This window comes from Dermacentor andersoni, chromosome 3, assembly GCF_023375885.2.
Source record: "Dermacentor andersoni chromosome 3, qqDerAnde1_hic_scaffold, whole genome shotgun sequence".
NCBI lineage: Eukaryota > Metazoa > Arthropoda > Arachnida > Ixodida > Ixodidae > Dermacentor > Dermacentor andersoni.
Window position 1 is genome coordinate 194,923,524 of NC_092816.1, and position 24,723 is coordinate 194,948,246.

The 24,723-nt window shown below is 45.0% G+C and overlaps 1 protein-coding gene across 1 annotated transcript in view; it reads left to right on the plus strand.

Moving 5' to 3' along the window:
- Nucleotides 1–24,723, plus strand: part of LOC129382926 (uncharacterized) — a 69,563-nt gene that overhangs the window by 37,299 nt on the left and 7,541 nt on the right. Inside the window, exons 3-5 of the mRNA XM_055067144.2 lie at nucleotides 15,911–16,065; nucleotides 18,582–18,658; nucleotides 21,403–21,480. Of these exons, the coding sequence (XP_054923119.1) occupies nucleotides 15,911–16,065; nucleotides 18,582–18,658; nucleotides 21,403–21,480 (310 nt within the window). The remainder of the gene's footprint in view (nucleotides 1–15,910; nucleotides 16,066–18,581; nucleotides 18,659–21,402; nucleotides 21,481–24,723) is intronic.

Genomic DNA, 24,723 nt, shown 5'->3' on the forward strand with positions numbered 1-24,723 from the left:
TAGTTTCCCTACTCGTCACACTTGCTATATTACGGGAACACTGTAAATGTGGGTTTACTGCAGAAGTTAGAGAACAGACAGTTTAGAACTGCGTTTCGCGCCTTACATACGCTCAACGCAAGCACCATTGCAGATGTTACGGTGCGCGTCCCTTCAAGACGGAGACCAGAACGCAAGCATAAGAACGCGTTAGAAGACAGGGTGCCGTCTTGGGCCTCGTGCAATACATATCGAAGCCAACAACGTATTAGCAACCTTGGTGTGGTTTTTATGCAAGGAGGTTGCATACTTAAACTTCGGGAGTGACAGTCCCAGCTGCCGCCTACGGGAGTGTGTGAAGCCGGCGGCGGCCATATTGCTAAATGGAAAGGAGTGCGGCTACAGTACATGTCCGCAGTATACGCGCGGCACTCCCTGCGCTTGCGGTTCTACGATGAAACAAAATTAAACCCTTTAAAAAGTATATCAGTTCACCGTTGTGTGTCGCTGTTGTCGAAAATAAAATTGTCATGGTGGCGGGTGCCTTGTGTTTTGTTTAAAATAGGTTGCGAGAACTGAAAGCAGTCGTGTTTTTTGTTTTCATCATTCAGTAACCTGCCGCGTGCATCGACAGTGCGATGCCCTTTCGTCGACACGTGGTGTCGGCCCGTATTGGCAGTGACACGACCTCGAAATATGCCTCGTTATGCCATTTCTTAAAAAAATAACTATTTGTGTAAATGAGCGTTCAAGTCGCTAATAATGAAATTGTTAGTGCTCTAAAGTTAGGAATGAGAGTTTTTGGCTTAAACCTCGAAAACAATGGTAGGTCTGATTTCTTCCCGGCGTTTCAGTTATAACTGAAAAGAGTTGGTGAAAGCAAATTTACAATAAAGCTAACGCGACCGACGGTCTGCACGCAGCCGCAAGCTTACATGCGCTCCAGTAGCCTGCGGAAGTTAAGGTCATGTATCAGCAAGCAGCTCGAGCGGTCTTTACTTTGTTTTTTCGTTTCTGCGTCCGTTCTGCCTGCGTCTGCTACGAGAACGAGAAGTTGGAATCCAGGCAGAAAGTGGTAGCGGGAGGTGGTAGCGGAATGGTTGGCGTGTCCAGCTCCCATATGCAGAATGCTGCGAATACATGGACTAGAATCAAGGTAGTTTGTGAAGACAGCTTTCTGTACTCTCTGGTGACGGCGAAACTCACAATGAGGCGGCAGCCTGAAGCGGTCGGCGGCAGCATAACAGAATAAGCCGGCGTGTAAGGTCACGCCTTAAGCCCAAAGTATATTCAGAGGAAATACAATATGCTCCTGCCGACAAAAGATGTGATGAATAACCAGAACGTATTGTTGAGCGAGGTTATAAACTTATAATGTCACCACATATAGGACCACGCTCCTATCCCGGTGATCAGCGGAAATTATTATTTATTTTTATTTAAAAATACTGCAGGCCAATGTGGTGGCCCAAGCAGGTGTGGGTTACATCCAACATGAATGTACAAAAGAAAATGTACATCTACAGCATGTCAACTAGCGTGTAAATGATACTTCATTAAGGTCGTTGCATGTTTGTGTTGTGTCTAGCACGAGCGAGTCGTATAAGAGATGACACTCGGGCGAGAGCGGTCAGCAAAGTCCGCGAAAAGAACTTGAGGACAGCCATATTGAACGTCAAGGCCGTGTTAAAGAATGCCTGCGACTTCACTTGCTCAGGTCGCCAGAAAGGCTTGAGTGGTAGCAAACCGTTGGGCGTATTTGGTAACCACAGCGATGGACAGACACTTTGCGGAAACAAACAGAGGAAAGGGGCCCAGTGAGCCGGACGGTCTTCTCGAGCTCTGGCATTGTTTCAAAAATGAATGTGGCGATGTGTGACGCACCAAAATAGTATATGCTAACCAAAATAAATCAGCGTGGTCATACTTGCGTGACACGCCATGGTGGCCTGTCACCAGGACATCATGGAGTTGCGGCGATGACAGTTTACATTGGGTGATTGAGAATAAAAACGAGCACATCAGAGACGTCCGAGTGACGTTTCTACGGTACGAGAGTACACCCCCCCCAAAAAAAAGAACAAAAAAAAAACACGGAAATAAGTTTGCGCATAGGGGCATCATAAGATCGAATACTACGGCGCTTGTTGACCTTGTTCGGTATGACGTCAGCGTTTTATTCAGCTTTTTTTCTGAGAAAATGAGTTTAAGTTACGTTTATTTGCATCACAATGGCGAGCATAACCATGCAAAAATTGAAAGCGTTTCAAAAGAGGGTGCCTGAGTACTCTGTGTGGATTATGTACCACAATGATAGCAAGAATAACACATTATTAGAGAATTTATTTGGAATACAAGTTCTTTTATTAATGAAAAGTAGTAATTAGGTCAACCAGTTGTCTCTCGCCGCTTCGATATCCCCCAAAGGGCGCGTTGACGCCACGACGACACGCCACTTTACTTCAACAAATAAAAAGAACTTTTTCAAAGGGAAGCTTGCTTTGCTTCTTCCTTCGAATTTTCCACTGGTGCTGCGGCTGTCTTGCACGGCGTGTCGGAGGGGGCTTCAGAACGTGCATATAATGGAAGGAGCATGGAAAAGTTACCTTAAAAACCCAATAACGATGACGATAAAAGCAGGCCCGTAATTCTGAAGTTACTTGCTCACCGTGACAAAGCGACTATTCTAAAACAATGTTCCAAGCTAAAAGGGTCCGGCTACTCAATCGTCGAGGATTTTTCACGACATATCCGGGAAGTAAGAAAGAAGTTGGGAAATAAAACTAAAGCGAACCGCGATCGAAAGGAAAATGTATTTCTAGTCTACGACAAAGTCTGCATTGATCGCCGCCCTTTCGCTTGGAACAACGATTGAAACGATATCGTAGACTGTAAATAAAACGAAGAACACCTCAGCATGCGGACGTGAAGCGCTCAAAACCGCAATAAGCAACAATCATAAATATAAACGCGCGCAGCCTGGTCAATAAATTCCACAAACTAGAAGCTGTTGTACTTGCTTGCCAGCCTGATATCTCCGTCCATACATAGACATGGCTTCACTCGAACATTTTAAACCAACAAATTGTGCCACCGGAATATGCAATTGTCCGCAAAGATAGGCACACAAGAGGTGGGGGTGTTGCACTGCTGTTTAGGCATGGGATATCTTACATGGTCATGACCGAGGCTACAGGCATCGAGGCTGTTTGCTGCACCGTCCGTCTAAAAGGCGATGTCTTCAATATAGGTGCAGTTTATCGGCCGCCTGATGCTGAGTCACTATTCTTGGAATCTCTTTCAGAATACATGCAACAAAACATAACCGATGGCAGCAAAATAATAATGGCGGGAGACTTCAACTTGCCTGACAGAAAGTGGAATTCAATAGCCCCGGGAAATGTTACGCTTGACACCATATCAGATATACAGTTAGCATATAACCTGACGCAAATTCCCAACAAGGGTTGTCGGTACCTCAAGTTCCCTCTTAGACGTTGCGTACCCCCTTGAAGGATTATCTGACCACAAGATAATATGTGTGTTCTTCGCAATTCCCAAGTCCGGTACGAACGCTCGGTCCTATAAAGCGAGTGCTCTCGCTCAAAGATGCAGACAATGCAGCTATCATCACCTACATCGCCTACAAATATAAGAATTTTTTTACCTCACTTCCGACCAGCAGTCGTCTATTGATGTGGTGTGGACCGAGTTTAAAACCATTGTGACGCACTGCATAAATGCCTTTGTTCCACGAGTTCAAAGAAAAACTAGAAAACACGGTTCTTGGATATGTCGAGATATAATCCGCTGGAAGCCCAAAATAAAGGCACTTAGGAAAAAAAGAAAGTCACATATGTGTAGAAAAACTGACTCAGAAATACCACTGCTAACGACGTCATTAAAAACTAAAAATACGCTATCCCAAAAACAGCTTACTCAAAAATTCCTTACACAGTTTTGTCAGGAACTCGCCTAAAATATTCTGGTGCTACCTAAGCGCCAAACGCTCTAACGTACCCTCTCTAAATGCTCAGGAAAGTAAGCTAAAAGCTAATGCATTTAACAAGTACTTTCAATCCATTTTCACCGTCAACAATGGTTCCTTGAACCATTTCGTCCCTAGCCACTGCCAAGAAAGCGTTTTGGGCACTACTCCAAAAATATCACCAAGCTGCCATCTTATCTCTCTTGTTGAATTTAGGTGAAAAGAAAAGCAATGGCCCAGATCAACGTCAGTACAGTTTCTTGAAAAGGTACGCAGAACCTGTAAGCAAGTTTCTTCATATAATTTTCTTAAAGTCGCTCCGTGAGAGCCGCCTTCCTGCAGAGTGGAAGGTTGCAAAAGTAATTCTCATACCAAAATCAGGTGACACATCTTGCCTGTCTAACCACCGGCCTATTTCTTTAACATGCACGTGCTGCAAAATACTAGAGCACATAATCTTGAAACACTTGACAGAATTGACGGAATCCAACAATTTATTCCATTAAAACCAGCACTGCTTTCGAAACGGATTATCAACAGTCAGCCAACTCATGGAAACCCTTCACGATTTAACTCAAAACATTAATGAGCAAGTACAAGTGGACATAATCTATATGGATTTATCTAAAGCGATGAATCGTGTTTCCCATGTTAAATTGCTTCACAAACTTAACCGGATGCTTGGTAAGGGCCCTCTTGTTCATTAGATCAATGACCTTCTGTCAAACCGCTCCCAAGACGTAGAATACGATGATCACCTTTCAGATGCTGTCCCTGTTTTGTCCGGCGTTCTCCAGGGCTCTGTTCTGGGCCCACTTCTGTTCTTATCGTACATAGATGATATAACAAACCAAGTCGACATCACCATTCGCCTCTTTGCAGGCGATTGCATCCTTTATCATACTGTGAATAACCGCGAAGATCAAGCGAAACAGAACGATTCCCTAAATAAGGTCATTTGCCAGTCTGCACTGGTGTGCAGACTGGCAAATGGTGATAAATTCCGACAGAACTGTTGGCATGTTGGTCACAAACAAAAAATCAAATCTGCAGTTCCCATACGGTTTCAACGGCCCTGTCCTCCAAAGCATCACCCAGTGCAAATACTTAGGCGTAATCATGTCCTCGGACCTCAGCTGCAATGCGCACATACAGTACGTAGCTAAAAAAGGCCAAACAAATTGTTCTACCTCAAACGCACCTTATCGCATTCACCAGCCAGACAAAGCAGCCGATTAAAGTTCCTATGCTTAGTATTACACAGTGCGCTGAAGTTGGATCCCACTGCCTTCTTATAGTACAAACACACCAGGCAGACTCGACATACGCGCGCTCTCACACTCGAATAATTTCTTTGTAACAATATTTTTCTTTTTTCATTCTTTCCGCAAGCAGTGCGAGAGTGGAACTGCTTAAACCCTGCTACTACTGCCCAGCCAACGTTAGAAACATTTACAAATCATTTAGAAGAAACAGTCGCGATCACAACTTAGTGTTCTATTTTTTTATTTTTTTTTTGCAAGAGCAATTGTGTGGAGACCAATGTCTAATTCAATGAATGTAAGCGTCCATGTTTTCTATGCTTACTTCTTGTTTGTTCAGTGTTATTTTGCTCGTATTGTACTTTCTTGATGATCATGTGTCCGCTCCTGTAATAATCTCTATCGGGATTGACAGTATTGTGAAATAAAATAAATAAAATAAAAAGAGGAAAGGCGGCGCAAGACACTCGTTTGGACCTTTCCATAACGTCACATGTGCACAGTGCCCTCTGGAGTTCCCTGGGTGTCGTCACATTATCCTCTCGACAGCTGTAATTATCCGTGACCCTCTGCAATAAGCACTGCAGAAACTGCAGTGCTTATCCTTATCATAGCATACAAGTACTGAAAGCAGAAAAAATGGTAGAGAGGGGAAGAGCGAAGAAGCAGACAATGGGTAGAACCGGGATATTTGCGAAACTACTGAATGACATTCTTGTCATTCTTCGCTCGCACTTCTCATACAGGGAGGAAGTACCGTACAGGGAAAAGACGACTTGAGAAGATAACGAAACTCTACTGCTATAGACACGTTAGCGGTTGCAGGCAAACTGAAGGCACCGCACTGTACGTTTATGCTATTTCTAAAAAATAAACACCAGGCAAATTCGTTAAGTGGACAACTGACGCAGGGACTGCAGACGCAAAGCCGCAATTAATTACCGTAGGCTATAGGTGACACTACTTAAGTGTTCGAACGTCAAATGAACCCTTATGTACCATCCACGGTAGCTTGACGGCTATGGCATTACTTGAAGTCGCGGATCAATCCCCGCCGGGGGAGCCGGATTTCGACGTGAGCGAAATGCAAGAACGGTCGTGCACTTTGATTTCGGAGCGCGATAACGAACACCTAAGTATAAAATTTAATCCGGAGTACGTCACTACGGCATGCTTCATAATCCGATAGTGCTTTCGTACGTAGAGCGGATGCCAGCGCCCGGCAGCTGTTACGCGACTGCACGTCTAAGCGAGATGCCTGGTCGTCCGTCGTTACAGTGTGATTCGCGCCTGATATATTGGACGCGGACTCCATCACATTAAGTACAGTGCACTCTATGGTGTCATTCTTCGAAGGCTAGTACCGATTCTCTGGCAGTGAGGATGGGACCAAATTGTCTCACGTGCCGATTGTCACTTTCCTCGAACTGCCCACATTCCTTACCCGCCGTAGTTGCTTAGTGTTTATTGGGTTCAGCTGCTAATAACGAGGTCGCTGGATCGAATGCCTGCCCCGGAAGCCGTATTTGAATGGGTGCAAAATGCGAAAACACCCGTGTCCTTAGGGTTAGGCGCACGTGAAAGAACCCAACGTGGTCCCAACTATCGCGGAATCCCCCACTACAGTGTGCCTCATACTGAGATCATGGTTTGACACATGAAACCCCGTAATTTATTACGTAACATTCCTTAAGGATTCCCTTGGCAGTCACACAACTCTTGAATACAAGTAAGTGTCGGGAGTTGTGCGCGAAGTCTTTTAGTATGTGGGTAGCCTTTATGGCGTCCGATACCTGTTTGTCTACATTGCGGCTATACTATAGAGGTGGAACGGTAACATGATAGATAATATGAACAGACAAATGCCACATATTTTACTGCACAGTAATTTTATATAGCGGCCTGCCTTCATGAACGTCGATAACCGCGACAGGAGACAACTTTGGGAACTAGCTGTAGGTAATATACGTGTCATACACAAAGGTGTCCCTGCCCTACAGGGGCGTCTGTGTCAGCAGGCGTTTGGTGTGTTGCGACACCACGTACCCGAGCACACGAGGGTTGGACCCTCCCGCGTGTAGCCGTACGCGGCTTGGCCGTGTCTGGGGAAAGGGGGATCCTGGGGGTTGAGCCGATGCTGGGTGTTCGGACGGTTAAGGCCCCACGGCGGAGGCAACACACCTCTTCGGCCTCGGCTTCACATAGACGGCACCTCCAGACTGACCCACCTGGAGGAAATCAGCGGTCGCCTTTTCCTATTCTCCTCTTCGATCTTCGTCTTTCTCTCTAGCCTTTTCATCTTTCCTGTCTTCTCTTCACTTCTCACTTCCGCATTCTGGGCGGCAAGGGTTAACCTGGTGTAATTATCAAACCTTGGGTATCTTATATAAGGTTATAGTGGCGATGCATGGCTGCCGTCTGCAGGCTTCCAATCTTGTAGCTTCCCCTTGTTGGGCTTGGTGGTGGGTGGCCACCATCGCCGCCAAATTTTCCAATTTTTTATGGCTGAAGCTTTTCCCCTACTAGCTGATCGCTCCCTGAAGAGGGGGCGCACCAATGAACAATTCAACTTTTTCATGCAACCGAAAATGTCCTTTCCTAAATACCACGTTGTCCACAGTCAGCACGAAACGAAGACAGTCCGAATTATATCACCATTTCTTGTAGCCAAATCTATGACTGAAGCGATAGGCCCAGGTTATAAAGTAACAAAAATGGGAAGTGGCGATCTTCGAAGTTCGCGACAAGCCACAATATGACAAACTCTCAAAAGTTGTAGCGTTTGGGGACATTCCAGTTTCTGTAGGACCAAACAGGTCGATGAACACAGTGCGCGGTGTCGTCTCTGAAGATGACCTTATCGAACTTTCCGAAAGTGATTTACTAGAAGGATAGCAAGAACAGCACGTCGTCAAGGTACAAAGGATAAAAATAAGGAGAGATGACAAAGAAATACCAACCAGGCATATAATTATCACTTTTGGAACTAGCAACTTACCAGACTCAATATAAACAGGATACTGCAAACTGTGGGTAAGGCCATACATTCCCAACCCACGCCGATGCTTCAAGTGTCAGCCATGGTTCGAAAAGCTGGCGAGGGCGCACTACTTGTGCAAAATGTGCAACAAACGAGCACTCGTCCGACACTTGCACTTCCACCACACGTTGCGCTAACTGTGAAGGGGATCATCCCGCATACTGTCGTTCTTGCCCATCCTGGAAAAAAGAAAAACAAATCATCGAAATCAAAGTAAAACTGAATCTTTCCTGGAGCCTGGAGAAGCGCTGAACCTGGAGAAGCGCAAACGCTTCTCCATCAATCAATCTAGTCCATACTACACCGATGTGGCACGTCGGGGAGGAGCGCTACATCCTTCGGCGGCCGCCCAAGTCACACTGAGTGTGACGGCGGTCACGCCATCAGCCCCCCCCCCCCCCCCACCCACCTGCTGGAACAGCCAGCGCTGTACCGGCCCCCGCAAAGCAGGACCAGCAGACCCTCGGGCCTGTTGGACCCACGGCCACTGCCCAAGCAGACCGGCTCAACATTCCCACGAAAGTGCCCGCCGCGCGGGCAGTATCCACCGCCTCAGACGAGATGATGGATACGAGCACAAATCCAGCGTCTCAGACGCCCAAGGAACGGCGCAGCTCCCTCGAGCGCGTCCGGAAGATAGGGAGATTTCGTTTCACGGGGCCTGGAAAGGTCTCTTGAGATAATCTAATCTATATTTCTTAGACACGCAGGACAAAACACATACATTATAGATACACAGATAATACAATAGAATGTCAGGGGTTTACTCCACAACCTACACGACTTTAAGGAACTGTTACATAAGTATAGTCCAAAGGTGCTGTGTGCCTAAGAAAGACATCTTAATCCTTCACGCACGAACTTTCTCCGGCAGTATGCCGTTTATCGAAAAGACCGCAACGACGCCGTCGCCTCGTCTGGCGATGTGGCAATAATAGTAGATAAGGGCGTTGCTTGCCGGCAACTACAGCTTAAAACACCCCTAGAGGCAGTTGCAGTCCGTGCGGTACTTTTTAATAAGTTGATCACAATTACCTCTGTATACATCCCCCCGAACTAAAACATTCAAAAACAGAATTTCACACCTTTATCAATGAACTGCCCGAAGCCTACATTGTCATTGGAGATTTTAATGCACACATCACCCTTTGGGGAAGCCGTCGTTGTGATGCCAGAGGGCGCTCAGTTGAAAACTTCCTCTTCACTACAGATACTTGCTTGCTAAATGGGAAATAACCTACATTTTACAGTGTTGCAAAACAAAACATTTTCATCTATCGATTTAAGCATCGCATCGAGTTTACTCTTGCCGCGTCTGGAGTGGAGCGTGATTAAGAATCCCTACGGGAGCGATCATTGCCCCATTGTCATAAAACGAACAAAAGGTGATGAGTGCTCTCCACATGTCTCCCGGTGCCGACTGGACACGATACAGGGAGCTGACAGATTTGTCTTGGAATGATATCAGTAATCTTTCTATCGAAGATGCAGTGGCATATTTCACGGCGTTCATAGTTGATGCGGCGTCAATATGTACCCCCGTAACAAATGGATCGTCCTGTAAGGGACGTGTTCCATGGTGGAACGAAGATTGCAAGAAAGCGCGTAGAAATCAAAATAATGCTTGGAACAACCATCGAGACTCTCCAACTACGGAGAATTTGATCATTTTCAAGAAAATAAAGTCTGAGGGTAGAAGAACGCAGCGCCGTGCCCAAAGGGAAAGCTAACAAAGATATATTTCTAGCATTAGCTCTTATACTGACGAACGAAAAGCCTGGAACAGAGTAAATAAAATCAAAGGTCAGCAAACTCATTCTCTACCATTAGTAAACACGCAAGGAAATACTCTTCAGGAGCAAGCTTACTCTCTAGAGGCACGTTTTGAAAACATTTCTAGCTCATTGCATTACTCCGATGCATTCCTTAGATACCAGCAACAAGCTCAGAGACTGCCTCTGGACCTAAAAGGAAAGAGCAATGAATCCTACAACCGTCCTTTAATTATGGCGGAATTTCAGGTTGCACTACATAGTTGTAACAAATCAGCTGCTGGCACCGATCGAATAATTTACGAGATGATTCAACACTTACATCCCGAAGCACACAAAGCACACCTCTCTTTTTAACACCATATTCTCTGCCAGCTACATCCCGTCAGCCTGGAAGCAAGCAGTCATAATCCCTATTCTGAAAGAGGGCAAGGACCCGTCTTTGGCCAGCAGCTATAGCCCATAGCTCTAACAAGCTGCCTATGCAAGTTTTTTGAGAAAATTACTCACCGTTACCTGGAGCACTTTCTTGAAAGTAACAAGATACTATATCGCTTGCAGTGTGGCTTCAGGGAACATAGATCCACAACAGATCAACTTGTCCGTATCGAGACAAATATCGGGGATGCCTTTGTGCACAAACAGTTTTTCTTATCAGCATTTTTACACATGGAGAAAGCATATGATATTATACTTGGCGTTTCGGAATCCGTCGTAATCTAGCTGCAATGGGCGTCCGAGGCAACTTGCTGAAGGTGATTGAAAGTTATCTGTGCAACCGCACATTCCATGTTCGGATTGGTAACGTCCTGTCTCGTCTATTTACTCAGGAAACAGGTGTGCCACAAGGTGGAGTGCTGAGCTGTACTTTATTCCTTGTAAATATGAGTTCGCTCTATGGTATCATACCACGTACAATGTTTTATTCCGTATACGTGGATGATATCCAAATAGGTTACAAGTCATGGAATCTTAGCATCTGCGAGCGACAAGTGCAGCTTGGCCTGAATAAGTTGTCTAAGTGGGCGGAAGAGAACAGCTTTAAACTAAACCCTGAAAAAAGTACATGCATTCTCTTCTCCAATAAGAGAGGCGTAATACCGGAGCCCGTTATTGACCTTAATGGAGAACGGCTATCTGTGAGTCATGTACATAAATTTATAGGCCTCATTTTGGACTCCAAACTAACTTTTATCCCACACTTAAAATATTTGAAACTGAAGTGATTGAGGACAATGAATGTACTGAAACTCTGGTCCCGCACATCTTGGGGAAGTGACAGAAGATTCCCCTTGAGCTTCTACAAAAGCCGTATACGGTCACGCCTTGACTACGGAGCCATTGTGTATAACTCCGCCACGCCTAATGCTTTGAAGATGCTCGACTCCGTCCACCACGGCTATCCGTCTTGCTACTGGTGCGTTCAAGACTAGCCCCGTAGAAAGCCTGTATGCTGAATCTAACGAATGGTCCCTACATCTTCAAAGAACATATTTAAGTCTCTCTTACGCCCTCAAAGTGAAATCAGATTTCCATCATCCATGTCATCCAGTTATTCACGACCTGTCTACGGCTAGGCTTTTCCGTAACCCCCCAAGTACTAGACCTCCTCTGTCCCTTCGGTTGGAAGCATTGTCCGAAGAAACGGGCGCGTTGATTTTAGAGAATGTCCTAATGGCAACTATGCGGCTTCCACCGCCTTGGGAGTGGAAGACTATCGAATGTGACGTGTCGTTTGCAGAAATATCAAAACGAGCACCTGAGGCACACATACGGTCACATTTTCTTGAGCTTCAGAAGAAGTATTCTTGTGCTGAATTTCACACGGATGCCTCTAAGTCTCCTTCTGGTGTTGCTTACGCAGCACAAGGACCAGCATTTTTAATATCCGGTACATTGAACCCACACACATGTATTTTTACAGCGGAAGCATATGCAATACTCTTTGCAGTAAAGCACATCAATGAAAAGAATCTGACTAGGGCTATTGGGTTCACAGACTCATTGAGTGTAGTCCAAGCCGTAATGAATGTACGTAAATATTAAAACACTGTCTTTAATCTATTGTATACATTAAAGACCATTGCTATGCTCAGCTTATAGTGCTAAACAAACGATCATCCTATGCTGGGTACCTGGCCCCTGTGGCTTAAAAGTCAACGAAGCGGCTGACGAGAAAGCTACTTCGGTAGCTTTTAGTGACACGGACTTAAACATACCGATCGTAGCCACAGATCTTAAAGCATACTTGCGTCACAAGCTGAAAATCCACTGGCAGCAACAGTGGAATGCTCAGATATCAAATATACTGCACTTGATAAAACCCAAATTAGGATATTGGGTATCGGAAGGAACACCGCGATTTAACGAAGTGCTCCTTTGCCGATTAAGAATAGGACACACTTACGGCACTCACTCTTACCACGTGACTGGTGGCAATCCTCCGACTTGTTGTAAGTGCGGCCAAAATCTCACAGTTCTGCCCGTTCTTATTCAATGCCCTGCAGTAGAACCACAGAGGAAAAAATGTATTTCATTTCTGCATATCGCGAAAATATACCTCTTCACCCGAATTTTTTTCTTAGCAGTGAACCGCTTTTTAATCCGAAACTAGTCTTAGAAGTTTTAGCTGAAACACACACTCTGGAAATCATTTGGCCAGGGAATTTTTAACGCACGTATAACCGCCCCTGTACTCAAAGAATTTCTTGAAGCTAAAGTGTCAACGTTATGTTTTATTGCATCATGCTCTTAACGAAACCCCATTGCCATAGCCCACAGCACTACTTAGTGCCATTATTTTAGCAACAATATATTTTACGCCATCCACAGCAACAGATTTTAGACCTTTTTACAGCCATGTCACATATACCATGAGGAATTCATTGTCTACAGCACTCACAATGCACCGTAAACATTACACTCGTCATGGCGCTCCTTGGCCATACCTGGCCCTTGCGCCATAAAACCCCACACATCAAGCAAAGGTGTGCCTGGCCCGTTGGCCAGCGAATGTGACGTAATAATGCGAGCAGCTTCGGTCGTAGCATGCGAGCAGACGGCGACACAGAAACAGTTTGCTCATTTCTTGTGTCGTCACTTTTGCGTCAAGGTGCAAAAGCAAATATTTAAACACAGATCGATTGGCCGCTGCTGCGGTAGCCCATGAGTACAGATAGCAAAGTCGCTAGGGAAATAATTGGGGGCACCGTAATGAAATTGACAGGTTAAAAGTAAAAGCCGTCCACTACGCCATCTCTCCTAGAAGCTGTGCGCTGCTCGGACGTCAAGAATGTGTGCCCACTGAAAAAAGGCTGCCATGGAGTGCTTCGGACGGTTACCGGAGCTGGTTTACTCCGTACCTTCATAGAGAAAGAAATATAACAAGAAGGGACCCTCGGCAAGAAGTGGCAACAGGAAAGACGTCACGCTATGGTATTAACGCCAACGGTTTGCTGCCGCCAGCATCGAAAAAAAGAGAATGTGAAATGAGATTAACAGAAACTGTTTTATTTTTTTATTCTTTCCTGGCAAAAGTAAACATATCTTCGTGTAAATTAAACTTTGCGGCTTACTTCCGTTGCCTAGCGGCAGGCGAATCGGCGGATGCCGAGCCAGATGCATTCGTCATTCGTCAGACACACCGCCGAAGCCAGAGAGGCCGGCCGCGCATCTGAGCGTTGGCCTGTTCCGTCACCCGTCTGCCTGTTGTTCTATTTTTGGATTTAGCCTGGTTTGGTGGGCTCCCGGTGAATTCTTGCGTCCCTTCTGAACTTCGACATGGCACCACTGCACTGTGACAAGGAACAAGAATGGTGGTGGCAAATGCTACACAGTGAATCACTCTCTGACCAATTACGGGCAGTCCAGAAGGCCCACGATGTGGCTGAAGGGCTTGGCCTGACAGCCCCAGGCTTAGGGGGTTAGATCTTAGGGGGTTAGATCTAGAGGGGGTTAGGCTTAGGCTTAGATCAACCTTAGGTTGACGCGGGCCGCTCCCACGAGCGGCCCGCGTCAACCTAAGGTTGATCTTCAGGACACAATAAATTTCTTCATACCATACCATACCACTGCACTATTGGACCGCGGCAAGGTGAGAAACTTTGTTCGACAGTCGGCGACGCATTTCAAGCAATTAGGCTTACGCATGGCACTAGGCTAGACTTGTGACGTAGTTAACGAAAAACAGCGTGGCCGTCGTGGCGCAGTTAACTTGAACTAATGGCTTGTACTGGAAGATGTTTGCGACGATTTCAAAGCGTCCCAATATTTTAACTTATCTCGGTACTTTTTGGGCACGCCAGTTGCACAGGGAACTGTGACGCAGTTTAGCGCGCACTGAATCTTAGTGGGACAAGTTTTGGCGCTTTCTCTGACCCTCAACATTATTGTAACTAATTTCGTTACTTTTTGGGGGTACTTTTCAAGCGTAGGGGACGCGCCTGGCCCTGTGACGCGGTTAACGAAAAGCAGCTCGGCCGTGGTGCGCAGTTAAGTATCGCGCTTTAATGCACCGACAAGTTCATGGAGCTTTCTCTGACGCCAAACATTGTTTAAAATTATTTTCGGTACTTTCTTTTTGTTTTACGAGGCACGCTCGCCGCGCCTGTCGTGATGCAGCGAAGAGCAGCTCGGCCGTGGTGACAGGTTGGCGCATACTGAATCTTACTGCGACAAGTTTGTGGCAATTTTTATGGCCCCACAACAATTTGTCTTGTTTCGGTACTCACGCTCATCGAAAACGCGACGAGCAAGTACCAAGAGTGATAACACGAGAGCGTGTTGCTTGCGCCGGCAGAACACGCGAAAGGTAACGCCAAGGAGCTCAAACGTCAGGAATTGTAACTACAAAATTCTGTCTTCTTAACGAATGAACACATACTTGGCACCCGCACTTTTGTCTTGAGTGCAAGAAGAAAGAATTCTGCGAGCGTCCAGCATGGTCTCGTTGAGAGCCTGCGTTGTTGCCACGTCTGTGTATTCGTAGCGTACTATCGCGTCGGTTGTAGCCAAGTTCAGGAAACGCACAGTAGCGCGTGTATTCGGGCTAATAAAGTGCAGGAAGTAAGGCTTGGGAAGAGGGGAATGCTTCGAAAGAGAATGTTTTCGTGGTATGTATGGTATTGTTCGGGATGAGTGGGGCATTTTCTACGCCGGGTATAAAAAATCGAACTGCTTTTGTTTGTATTGGCACTCATTCACCACTTTCACATGCTTCACCTCTACACGCACTAGCTGACGTCGTCTGGTGGAGCTTCCTACGGGAACTACTGCTGCTTACCTGGTGCCACAACGTTGGATGAATGCACAGAAGGCGCGCAATGATCATCTACATAAAATAATATGAACATTTCCTCATTTCACAAGGCGTCTTGAGTCTATAAAATTGCACGTGACACATATTCGATGGAGGCTTGTAAAGATCGCTCACAATCAATTTTACTTAATAAACGATTTCGCACGAATACCACGTGCGGTCGAGCTTCGCGGCGTTGCGAAGTTCAGTGCACACGAAAAGTTAATAATTATTTTATTTTTAATTTGTTGACGTCATCACCGTGTCACCGGGGGAAGTTTGAAAAGTTTAAGCTCAGTACACCACGTGGTAGCACTCACGCGAACTAAACCCTCCTGTCTAGAAAAGCTGGATACTATGGTCGTGCAGTAACATCAGTTCCAAGATTTTAGGCCGCTCACTTGCCGACGTAGTTAGCAATCAACCTACGCCCGAATTTTCCCTTTCTAAGGCTGTATATTGTTATTTAGCAGCCTACCTACCCCCAGCAGTTTTACAAGTGTCGGCAGGACGCCATAGCCACAAAGCAAGAATGACGAAATTTTCCCTTTTCTTGTTTTACTCGTTTCGCAGTGCGCCGTGGTGCAGGAGGCCTGGTACATGACTTACACCTCGGTGGATTTATTCGAGCTGCACAGTAACGCGACGTGTTGGCGGTTTACTGTCGTCACAGCGCTTCCCAACGGCGCGACTTTATCACTGCTTCAGTATGAACCGAATGGAACTTCGTAAGTATGAGCACCTGTCTCCATGGGCATTAAGGAAAGTTACGGCAGAAGGCACCTCACAAATTTTGACGTTAACGTTACGAGCATTGCAGCAATTCACCGAGTCACTGTGTTGCGAACGCCGAAGTGCATCATGTTAAAGAAGCCCATGCAGCCCGGCTCTTTTCTCGCGGTGCGCACTTAACACACTGCACTATTGTACACACAGCACCCCCCGAGTCCGCCAGTGGTGCTTCTTTGAAAATGTATTCAGACAAGATTGCCTTATATAATGTGGTTTCGATTGCATATGGCAAGGGTTAAACTTTAGAAGGAATTTCGGTTTTGTCGTTCGAGAGCGCCACATACCCATTGACACATACACAGTGAAACATTCCTAGTGATCAAAGTTGGCTTCAAAAAGGTTCGTTGATGAGCGTAGCATACCCAGTGTCCGATACCCAGGTGCGCAATTTTGTCAGAGGGGTCTATTAAAGAGCCGCACAAAACCAATGGAACATATCCAGGGGCCCAAGTTGATCCCATGCTTCGTTCGGAATGTAGTTTCTTCAGCGCAGTTCGGTTGTATCCATCAAACCATGTACAACCCACTGGCCCAAAGTGGCGGGATAACGGTCTCTCACATCGTCAGGTAGCTACCGGGAAGTGTGTCAAGTACCCTAGGAATGCTAATCGCATTAAGATTTCAACTGACTAAAACAAAATGACACCTACGCAATGCGAATCATTCTCGATTTGCTGTCGAATTGCTACTATATATCATGTAGGGTGAGTCGGTTAACGTTAGCCAAGCTATTCAACGAAAAAAAGAACATTGTGCAAGATAAAGTTTTAAAACTCAAGGCGTTCTGTCGTCAGACCTCTGGGGACCGAGCACATCAGTATTAAAATTGTGTCTGGCACCGCGTTTTTACGCTTTTACTGTTGTTGTTTTCGTTCAACAGCTTGGCTAGAAGAATGGTTGCTTGCTGGGCTGGTTGTCTCATTGCCACTTATGTAACAACGCGAAAAATAAATAAGGGAGGACTATAGAGACCGAGTGAAAAGAGCGCTGACTTCCAATTGTTTATTTTACTCACGATGCTAGGCATATGTACACATATGAAGCGCCAGCAGGAAACAGAACCAAAAAAAGAAAAAGAAAGAAAAGCAGCAACAATGAGTATGAATGTCACAAGATAATATAACCAAGCTCCTAATCGCCAACCACATATAACCTTTAGCTCTTCCTTGGTCACTGTAAGTGGTGGTATGCTTACGCACCCCTCCCCGGCACGAGCAATCCTGACAGCCTCGTTTATTTCTCTGACGCACTGATCATCATGTCGAGAAACAATCCCGCTTTTTTTGAACTTAGGCACGCATGGATTGGTACGACGACGCATAGACTTACCACATTTACGGCAGTGTAAGCTAAGCTGGCCCTGATTGCCGTCACTTATATTTTTCTTGTGCTCCTTAAGTCTCGTGTTTATGCATCTGCCAGTCTGTCCAATCTATTCCCGTCCGCAATACAACGGCACGCGATAGACGACATGCTCGTTTCAAGAGACAGAACGCTTTTGGTGTTGGAATGTGCATGGTTTTTTTCTATTTCCTATTGCGCGGCTTTCTTTTCTTGCAAAGCATTGAAATTATTAGTGGAGCCTTTGATCAGTCAATGTCAGGAGAGATTGGTGTTCTGGGTAGCGGACAAAAGGCCTCGAAATTGGACTTAGAAGCGCCCACTGACCATCAAATTTGGCATACACTAGCAGAACAGTAAAAAATGCAAAATTAACATTCCGAATCTGCATAGAATAAAAAATCAAAGCAGACATACTTCCAAGTTGACAAGTAATACTAGCGCAGTTTTAGCAAATGAAAAAGAAAAAAATGAAACAACCTGCAATAATTTATTCGGGAGGGAATATGTGCTGAGTAGCATGTACAATATGAGGAAATGATTCCCTAAGCTAAGCATAGTACAATAGCAATAAAAACGCATAAAAATAAAAGAAGAAACAATGAATGCCTAATGCAAGCTTCATTCTAGAAAGAATGAAGCTGATATTGGTAAGGCATGCTGCCTTAACGCTAACATGTACAATGCCAGAAAATCTGCGAGGCCCTCCCCCCACCCCCCGCCTTGAAGAACACACAAAAAGAACCTTTTTGAACATCTGAAGTCATTTGAATTCGAGAAATTCACCTTCTACAAATCTGGGACCGGCAAATCAGCTCGTGTAAAGAAATTCTCGTTAGGCATAATGAACCGTATTTGAGAAATGTCGAACCCTTATCCTTTTGCCTTTCTTCCACGCTAATTTTGATAATGTATCCGAAGCGTATTATAGAAATGTAGAACATTTATTCTGTTACTTACCATCCATGCAAATTGCGGTAACATAGAAGTCGACATATTAAATAGATGTGAAACAATTATTCTGTTGTTTTCAAGACAACTCCCCAGCGGGTACAAGGCAGGAATATTTGCTAATAGCGATACATCTTTTTTTTTTCTTTCACTCGTGCAGGTACGTCCTCAGCAGGCATGAATCTACTGGCAATCGGCATTCTAAGCAAGTCATCTATGCAAGACACCTTCCTGACGGTAAAAATAATCCTCTATGGCCGCCAAGACCGGACAGACAAAATGTACTTTGTTGAACCGGAATATATTTGGCTTATTACTTTTTGCATACTTAGGCACACAAGGTTAGAGAATGTTATTATTGGATTCTTCTTGGTCATCTATTGGTGCACGTTAACATAGTAATGAAAAATAGTAAAGACTAACGTATGTATCGAAGAGCAAAGCGTATTTCAATGGCAAAATGAAAGCTTTTCTAAACAAAAGTTCCGCTAGTAGAAGTTGAGTGCTTACTGAACGGGTGCTACATGGAAGACACCATAGTGCAGGGCGTCTGAGTAATTCTGTACTACTGCTCTTGAAAATGCGTATCGTGCGTTACCGATTCCTCGAAACAAGAAGTGCTTGAATAGCAGAAACTATTTTGCCAGTTTTATTGGGTGTTGGGGAAAGCGTGGGTAGCGCCCAAATAAAACATGAAAAATAGTGGGATACAAATAATATCACTACCAAGGATCCTGTTGTGGAGTCGAGTTACATGAACGCCCGGCACGTTGGTGGCGTGCCAACCTCTCCGAGATTAAGTTAGTAAAGAATGCTGGATCATGAGCTTTGAACTAAAGGCTCAGTGCGCGATGTCTAAATCAGCAGTATCCTTGGCGAAGGCTTGCTCACTATGGAGCTCTGCTTATTGCCACGTGGTCGCTTTTTATTTCGCTGCCGCGGCAACACTATTCCAATGCGACTGAATGCAAACATTTTCGTATACCGTACTATTCGTGCATTTTAAACAGACACATGTGGTCAAATTAGTATAGGATTCTTCACTTCGGCATCTATCATAGCCAGCATATTGTTATCTTGTTGTTAAATCCCATGCTTCGATCAATCAATCTACATCAGAAGCAAATCAATATCAATTAGTGAGTGTGTAGACACGACGGCTGTTAACGCGAAATGGCTACGACAGTTCGTAAGAATGAAAAATAGCAAGAACAGAGGAGTTCTAGAGCGAGAGAAAGAATCGTGGTATAGACTGATAGGGGGAAAGGAAAACTGAAATATATTGAAAAGATAAAAAGTTAGTCTTGCCCGCTGTCACTCAGCGCTCAGCACCTCCTGTGGGATCCTTTAATTGTTCGTTTGGACGGAAGGAAACATAGGCTCAAAATTCGTATCGTACAGAGGATGATGAGATTCGCTGTGGTCTGCGGAATGGCGATGCCTACATGGACCAATCCTCAGTACAGTGTATCGCCAGCTTGTTCATAAAGAATAAATTGTTTTTATTTTTGGTCAAAGGATGATAATGTCTGCTGATATGAAAATCATTCTGACAATAAAGAACCCTACAAAGATACGTAAATAGCCAACATAGAGGAAGAAAACACACCAACGAAACGGTACGATCTGTAACTCCTGCCTTTACATGGATAGTAAATCCAGTTATTCATATGGCGCAAAACAAGCATTTGAAGAATACACAAAAGCCTCAGAAATGGTACTATATATATAAAATTTTACTTACATTAAAAACGGTTATGGAAGCTACTAGAGTGGACCAGTCCTTAATTTGTAGGTGATATGGGGCGGGCCAAGCTAAATTTGTGGATGGGGCAATTTAAAATTTGGATTCGGTCAACATAAATATGGGGTTGTGCCAGCGTGAAATTTCTCGTAGGTCAACAGGGCAAGAAAAGCACTTACGAGGCTAAACATAGGAAAAAGAAGTATGAGCCGAACCAAAGAATGCTACGCATTAGCAGGCAATTCTGTAAATTCCTGTAATTTCTTTTTTTTATCAGCGTTGTTACCATCTCGTCTCCTCTCGTCGCATTGCGTGTTCACACGCTGCTTTCCTACTGCTCGCTTATCAAGTTACTCTTGTTCCTGCCATTTTTCCTCTGTCTCAAGCTGCGCAGCATGATGAAGAATTCAGAAAGCTTGCTCGTTGCGTTACGATGGAAAATCGGTCCCACCAGAACCGATGTAGTGCTTGGCCTGACACTCCAACCTTCTATTCTGACTCTGGTTTGGCTGTGGATTCTGCCTGTAGCTCCTAGCCTTTCCTCTAAGTTCCTCTCCATATGCCATGGCACTTACCGTGTGGGTACGCAAACCTCCACGCGAGCTAAGTCGTAGAACCTGTTTCCCTCTCTTGAACAGCATCGCGGCGGTTGTGAGACTGTCCACGTAGATCGACTCAAGCCCTAGCTACTAGAGTGGACCAGTCCTTAATTTGTAGGTGATATGGGGCGGGCCAAGCTAACTCTCGGTGTTGCCATAATGACTAGATTGCCCGGGGTGGCGTCTGTTTCTCCGGAGCACAAAAGTAGCGAAAAAGAAATTCCGGTCAGCCATGCGCATCAACAATTTTTCATAGGCGGATGGAGGTTGCGGCTCGCAACGTTAGACGGTCACAACGCGTCTTATGTCACCCGCCTTGCCTTATGCACTCAATGAACACCTTAAATATCAATTCCTATGGATAGGTGGGCTTGTTGGTATTGCATTAATCTATGGAAACATTGACCTCGTTAAAAGCCAATAAAAGAAGATTGGATGTGTTGTGTCCCTTTTTTCGCCTATCATCTTTTGCTGCGCTCTAAGTTTAGATACGTTAACATTATATAACATTCTAGTTCAGCGGGCGCGTAACTGGTGTCTTCCGTGTTCACGAGAACGTGGGCTGAGCGATTATGACCATTCACGCATGTGCGCTCCTATGAAGCTCCTTTTACAAAGCACTAATCATTTTTTCTCAGGTGACCTGCACAAATTCCAAGTTTTATACAACGACTGCGATACCTGCAAGGTATATGCAACTGAAAACTTTAAAAAAGGTAAGCTGTTCTCAATAACATGCATAGTACCCTCTGCTTTTCTATAGGCCAAAATTCCTATTGCTACTTGCTAGTTTTGGTAATGGGGAAAACATGCATAAGAATAGGAACCGCCGTCATCGTTCGCGATAACGAGCATGCACCTGACATGGAAGACAAAATATAGTTAAGAAACGTAGGGACGGTTTTCTGAGCTACATACCGTTGCCATCCCTTCGTCGATGCATAGTGTACGTTGCGAAAACGCACGACCATATTAAATGCAGGGGCAACGAGGGCATCCTGCGTAATCTTTCTTCACCGTCAAGGCAGCCAAGTTAACGGACTGTTTTTGCCACGTCAAAAATGTTGCATATCTGAAGCGAAATTCACTAAGCAAACTTACGCACGAAATGTGGAGTAAAAATATGTGACGCAAAAATCATATTCATAAAGCTAAAGGTTTTCTTAAGAAAGGAAGCTTGCGATGCCCGCAGCTACAAAGACGAGCGAACGTAGTGGGGAAAAACGCGCGTATGTAACGGCAGCCACGGGGATAACTTCAGTGCTTCTGCCAATAGTAAGCGTAAGTCGGTTCACAAGACATAAACAGCCGTCGCAGATTACGATTAAGAAGGAATTTCTACGATAGGGATGTAGCAGGCCTACGAACAGAATTATGTCTGTCTGCGGCGCTCGAACTGGCGCGAGTCAGCGTTGGAACGCTCTGTTACGGCAGATTGGCCACAGGCAACATTTGATAGCCGAGGATGGCGTCTGCTTATATCTCTGCGGAGCGCTCTGATTTTTCGTCTCAAAGTATATTGAACTGTTTCAGCGCATAACTGTATTGACCTTGAGCTGCTGTGGAAGGCAGCAGCCTTAATGCTGCGCGGCGAACATCTGCATAATGTCTGGTAGGCTGTGTTTCTGCATGCGTGCCGATAGCCTGAATTTTTATGCTGGTCATTATGCTCTATTGGGTGTTAGCAAACAGAAGTGTCCGTCCCTGACACTGGTCAAGTTTGGAACTGATCGGTTATGAGCACTTCTATCATATTTTTTAATAGTTTAAGCTTTTTCCTGCTCAAAGGGCCGCGAATAATTTTTTCCAGCGCTTTGAGGCTATTATCCTCCATGCGAAATTAAATAACGAGAAATCGTCTAAGCGCTTCTAATCATAAAAGTGCTGTTGTTGCAATATTAGTTTGTCATCTTCCATGCTTTTAGCCACAGCGTTCTATTTTATTGCGTATAGTTTCAATTCAGCACTACATAGAAGCGACCTAGTGTCCGTGCCTACGGTTTTTCCTATTCGGTGGCTTACAGTATGAAGCAACGTATGCGTGCGACGGATTGCAATACTCTCTATGATATAAAGCGGGAAATCGATATGATGACATGAATAAAAATGGCAAATAATACCACCTACCACCTTTGATACCAAAATCAGGTGGACAGCTTGAACAACAGTGAACCTCTGATATAAGATTAACCTCACGAACGAAGCGGAGAACGGTCGCATGAATACACACACACACACACACGCACACACGCACACACACACGCACACACACACGCACGCGCACGCCCACACACGCGCACACACACACACACGCGCACGCACACACACGCGCACGCACACACACGCACACACATTTATTTATATGTATATAACCACACTGACGAGTGTCATTGGAGACACTTTGTTGTGGAAAAAAAGCACGCAGCATAACGCTCATACAGACGCTCTTATTTTTTTGTGTTTCTAAAAAGCTAATTAACGCAGTAAGTGAGGCTAGTTGGTGTTGATGCAGGTTTTGTGACACGGTTACTAGCGCAAACAAGAGAAACGAAAAAAAAAAACCAGACAGGACAGAGCGCTAGTAGCGCTCTGTCCGGTCCCACCCTTCTTCCGTTTGTCTTGTTCGTCCTAGTAACTATGGCACATCATTTTCAGGCTACCTGCCACGGGAAGACCAGACGACAAAGAAAAAGCGACAGCAGATGACAGCCATCGTCTTCATATGATAGGCTGTTGATGTTGATTCTAAACCCCACACTAACATCAGTCCTGGGCAAAACGACATCGCTCACGCCTGTCAATCGCTTCGTGCGATCTTCTTTCTACAGTTTCCTCCTCTCATTTAAGGAACAGTTAACAGGCGTTCATGAATTCAGCGTAAAAGCTTTCTTCCAGCCAGCGGCAGTCCTACGCTGATCTGCACCTGCTGCGCAGTAGTATGGACAACGTAAATGCATGACAACATGAAAGCCAACAACAGTGGCCTGGTATCGTGAAGTCTACAATGTGAAGCCTGTAACACGCTAATCGAGATCACTAAAACGCGATGTGCAAGCGAAATCAGCATTTAAGTTACTCAAATTGTGCTGTCTTGGGTGCTGTTCCGGCGGCGCATAGTTCAAGCAAATTATTTCAGTGTGTAGGGCGATGCTACGACATTTGTGTGTAATTAGCGGTGTAAATGCATACCGTATGAATTGTACTGAAGGACGGAATGAACTTCACACCAAGGCCGTGGTGCTTGCAGCATACGGCTCGCCACATAAGAATAATGTCACACATATTATACTTATCTAGAAAAGGGCCGGGCAAGGAGACACAATCTCTCCAATCATATTCATTACATGCTTAAAGAAGCATTCAAGCTATTAGAGTGGGAACTGGGAAGAATCAAGGGGATGGTCAACGCTGAAGAGCTCAACAAGCTTCAACTTTCCGATGGCATTGTCCTGTTCGGCATTGCTGGGGAAACAATGCACAATTGATTGAGAACCTTATCCGAGGAAGTGTAAGAGCAGGTTGAAGAATGATTTGCAGAAGATAAAGGCAATATTTAATAACTTTTCAATCGAACAAGAATTTATGATCGACAGCCAGCCTCTAGAGGATGCACAAGACTAAACTTACCTAAGTGAATTACAGGGAACCCTCGTCATTAGACGGAAGTTTATAGAATAATATAAACGGCTGGAAGCACACACAGCCGGTATTACCAAATCGTGACCGGGAGCTCACCGCTGTGGTCGAAAAGGAAAGTGCACAAGCATTGCACTCTTCAAGCACTATCATATGGGGCAGAAATTCGGTGGGTAACCAGTAAGATTGAGAATAAGTTAAGGACCACTCAAACAGACGATGGAACGAAATACATTAAGCTTAACGTTAAGAGACAGGAACAAAGCGGTGTAGATCGGAGAGGAAACGGAGGAAGTCTTAGTTCGAATTAAGATGAAAAATAG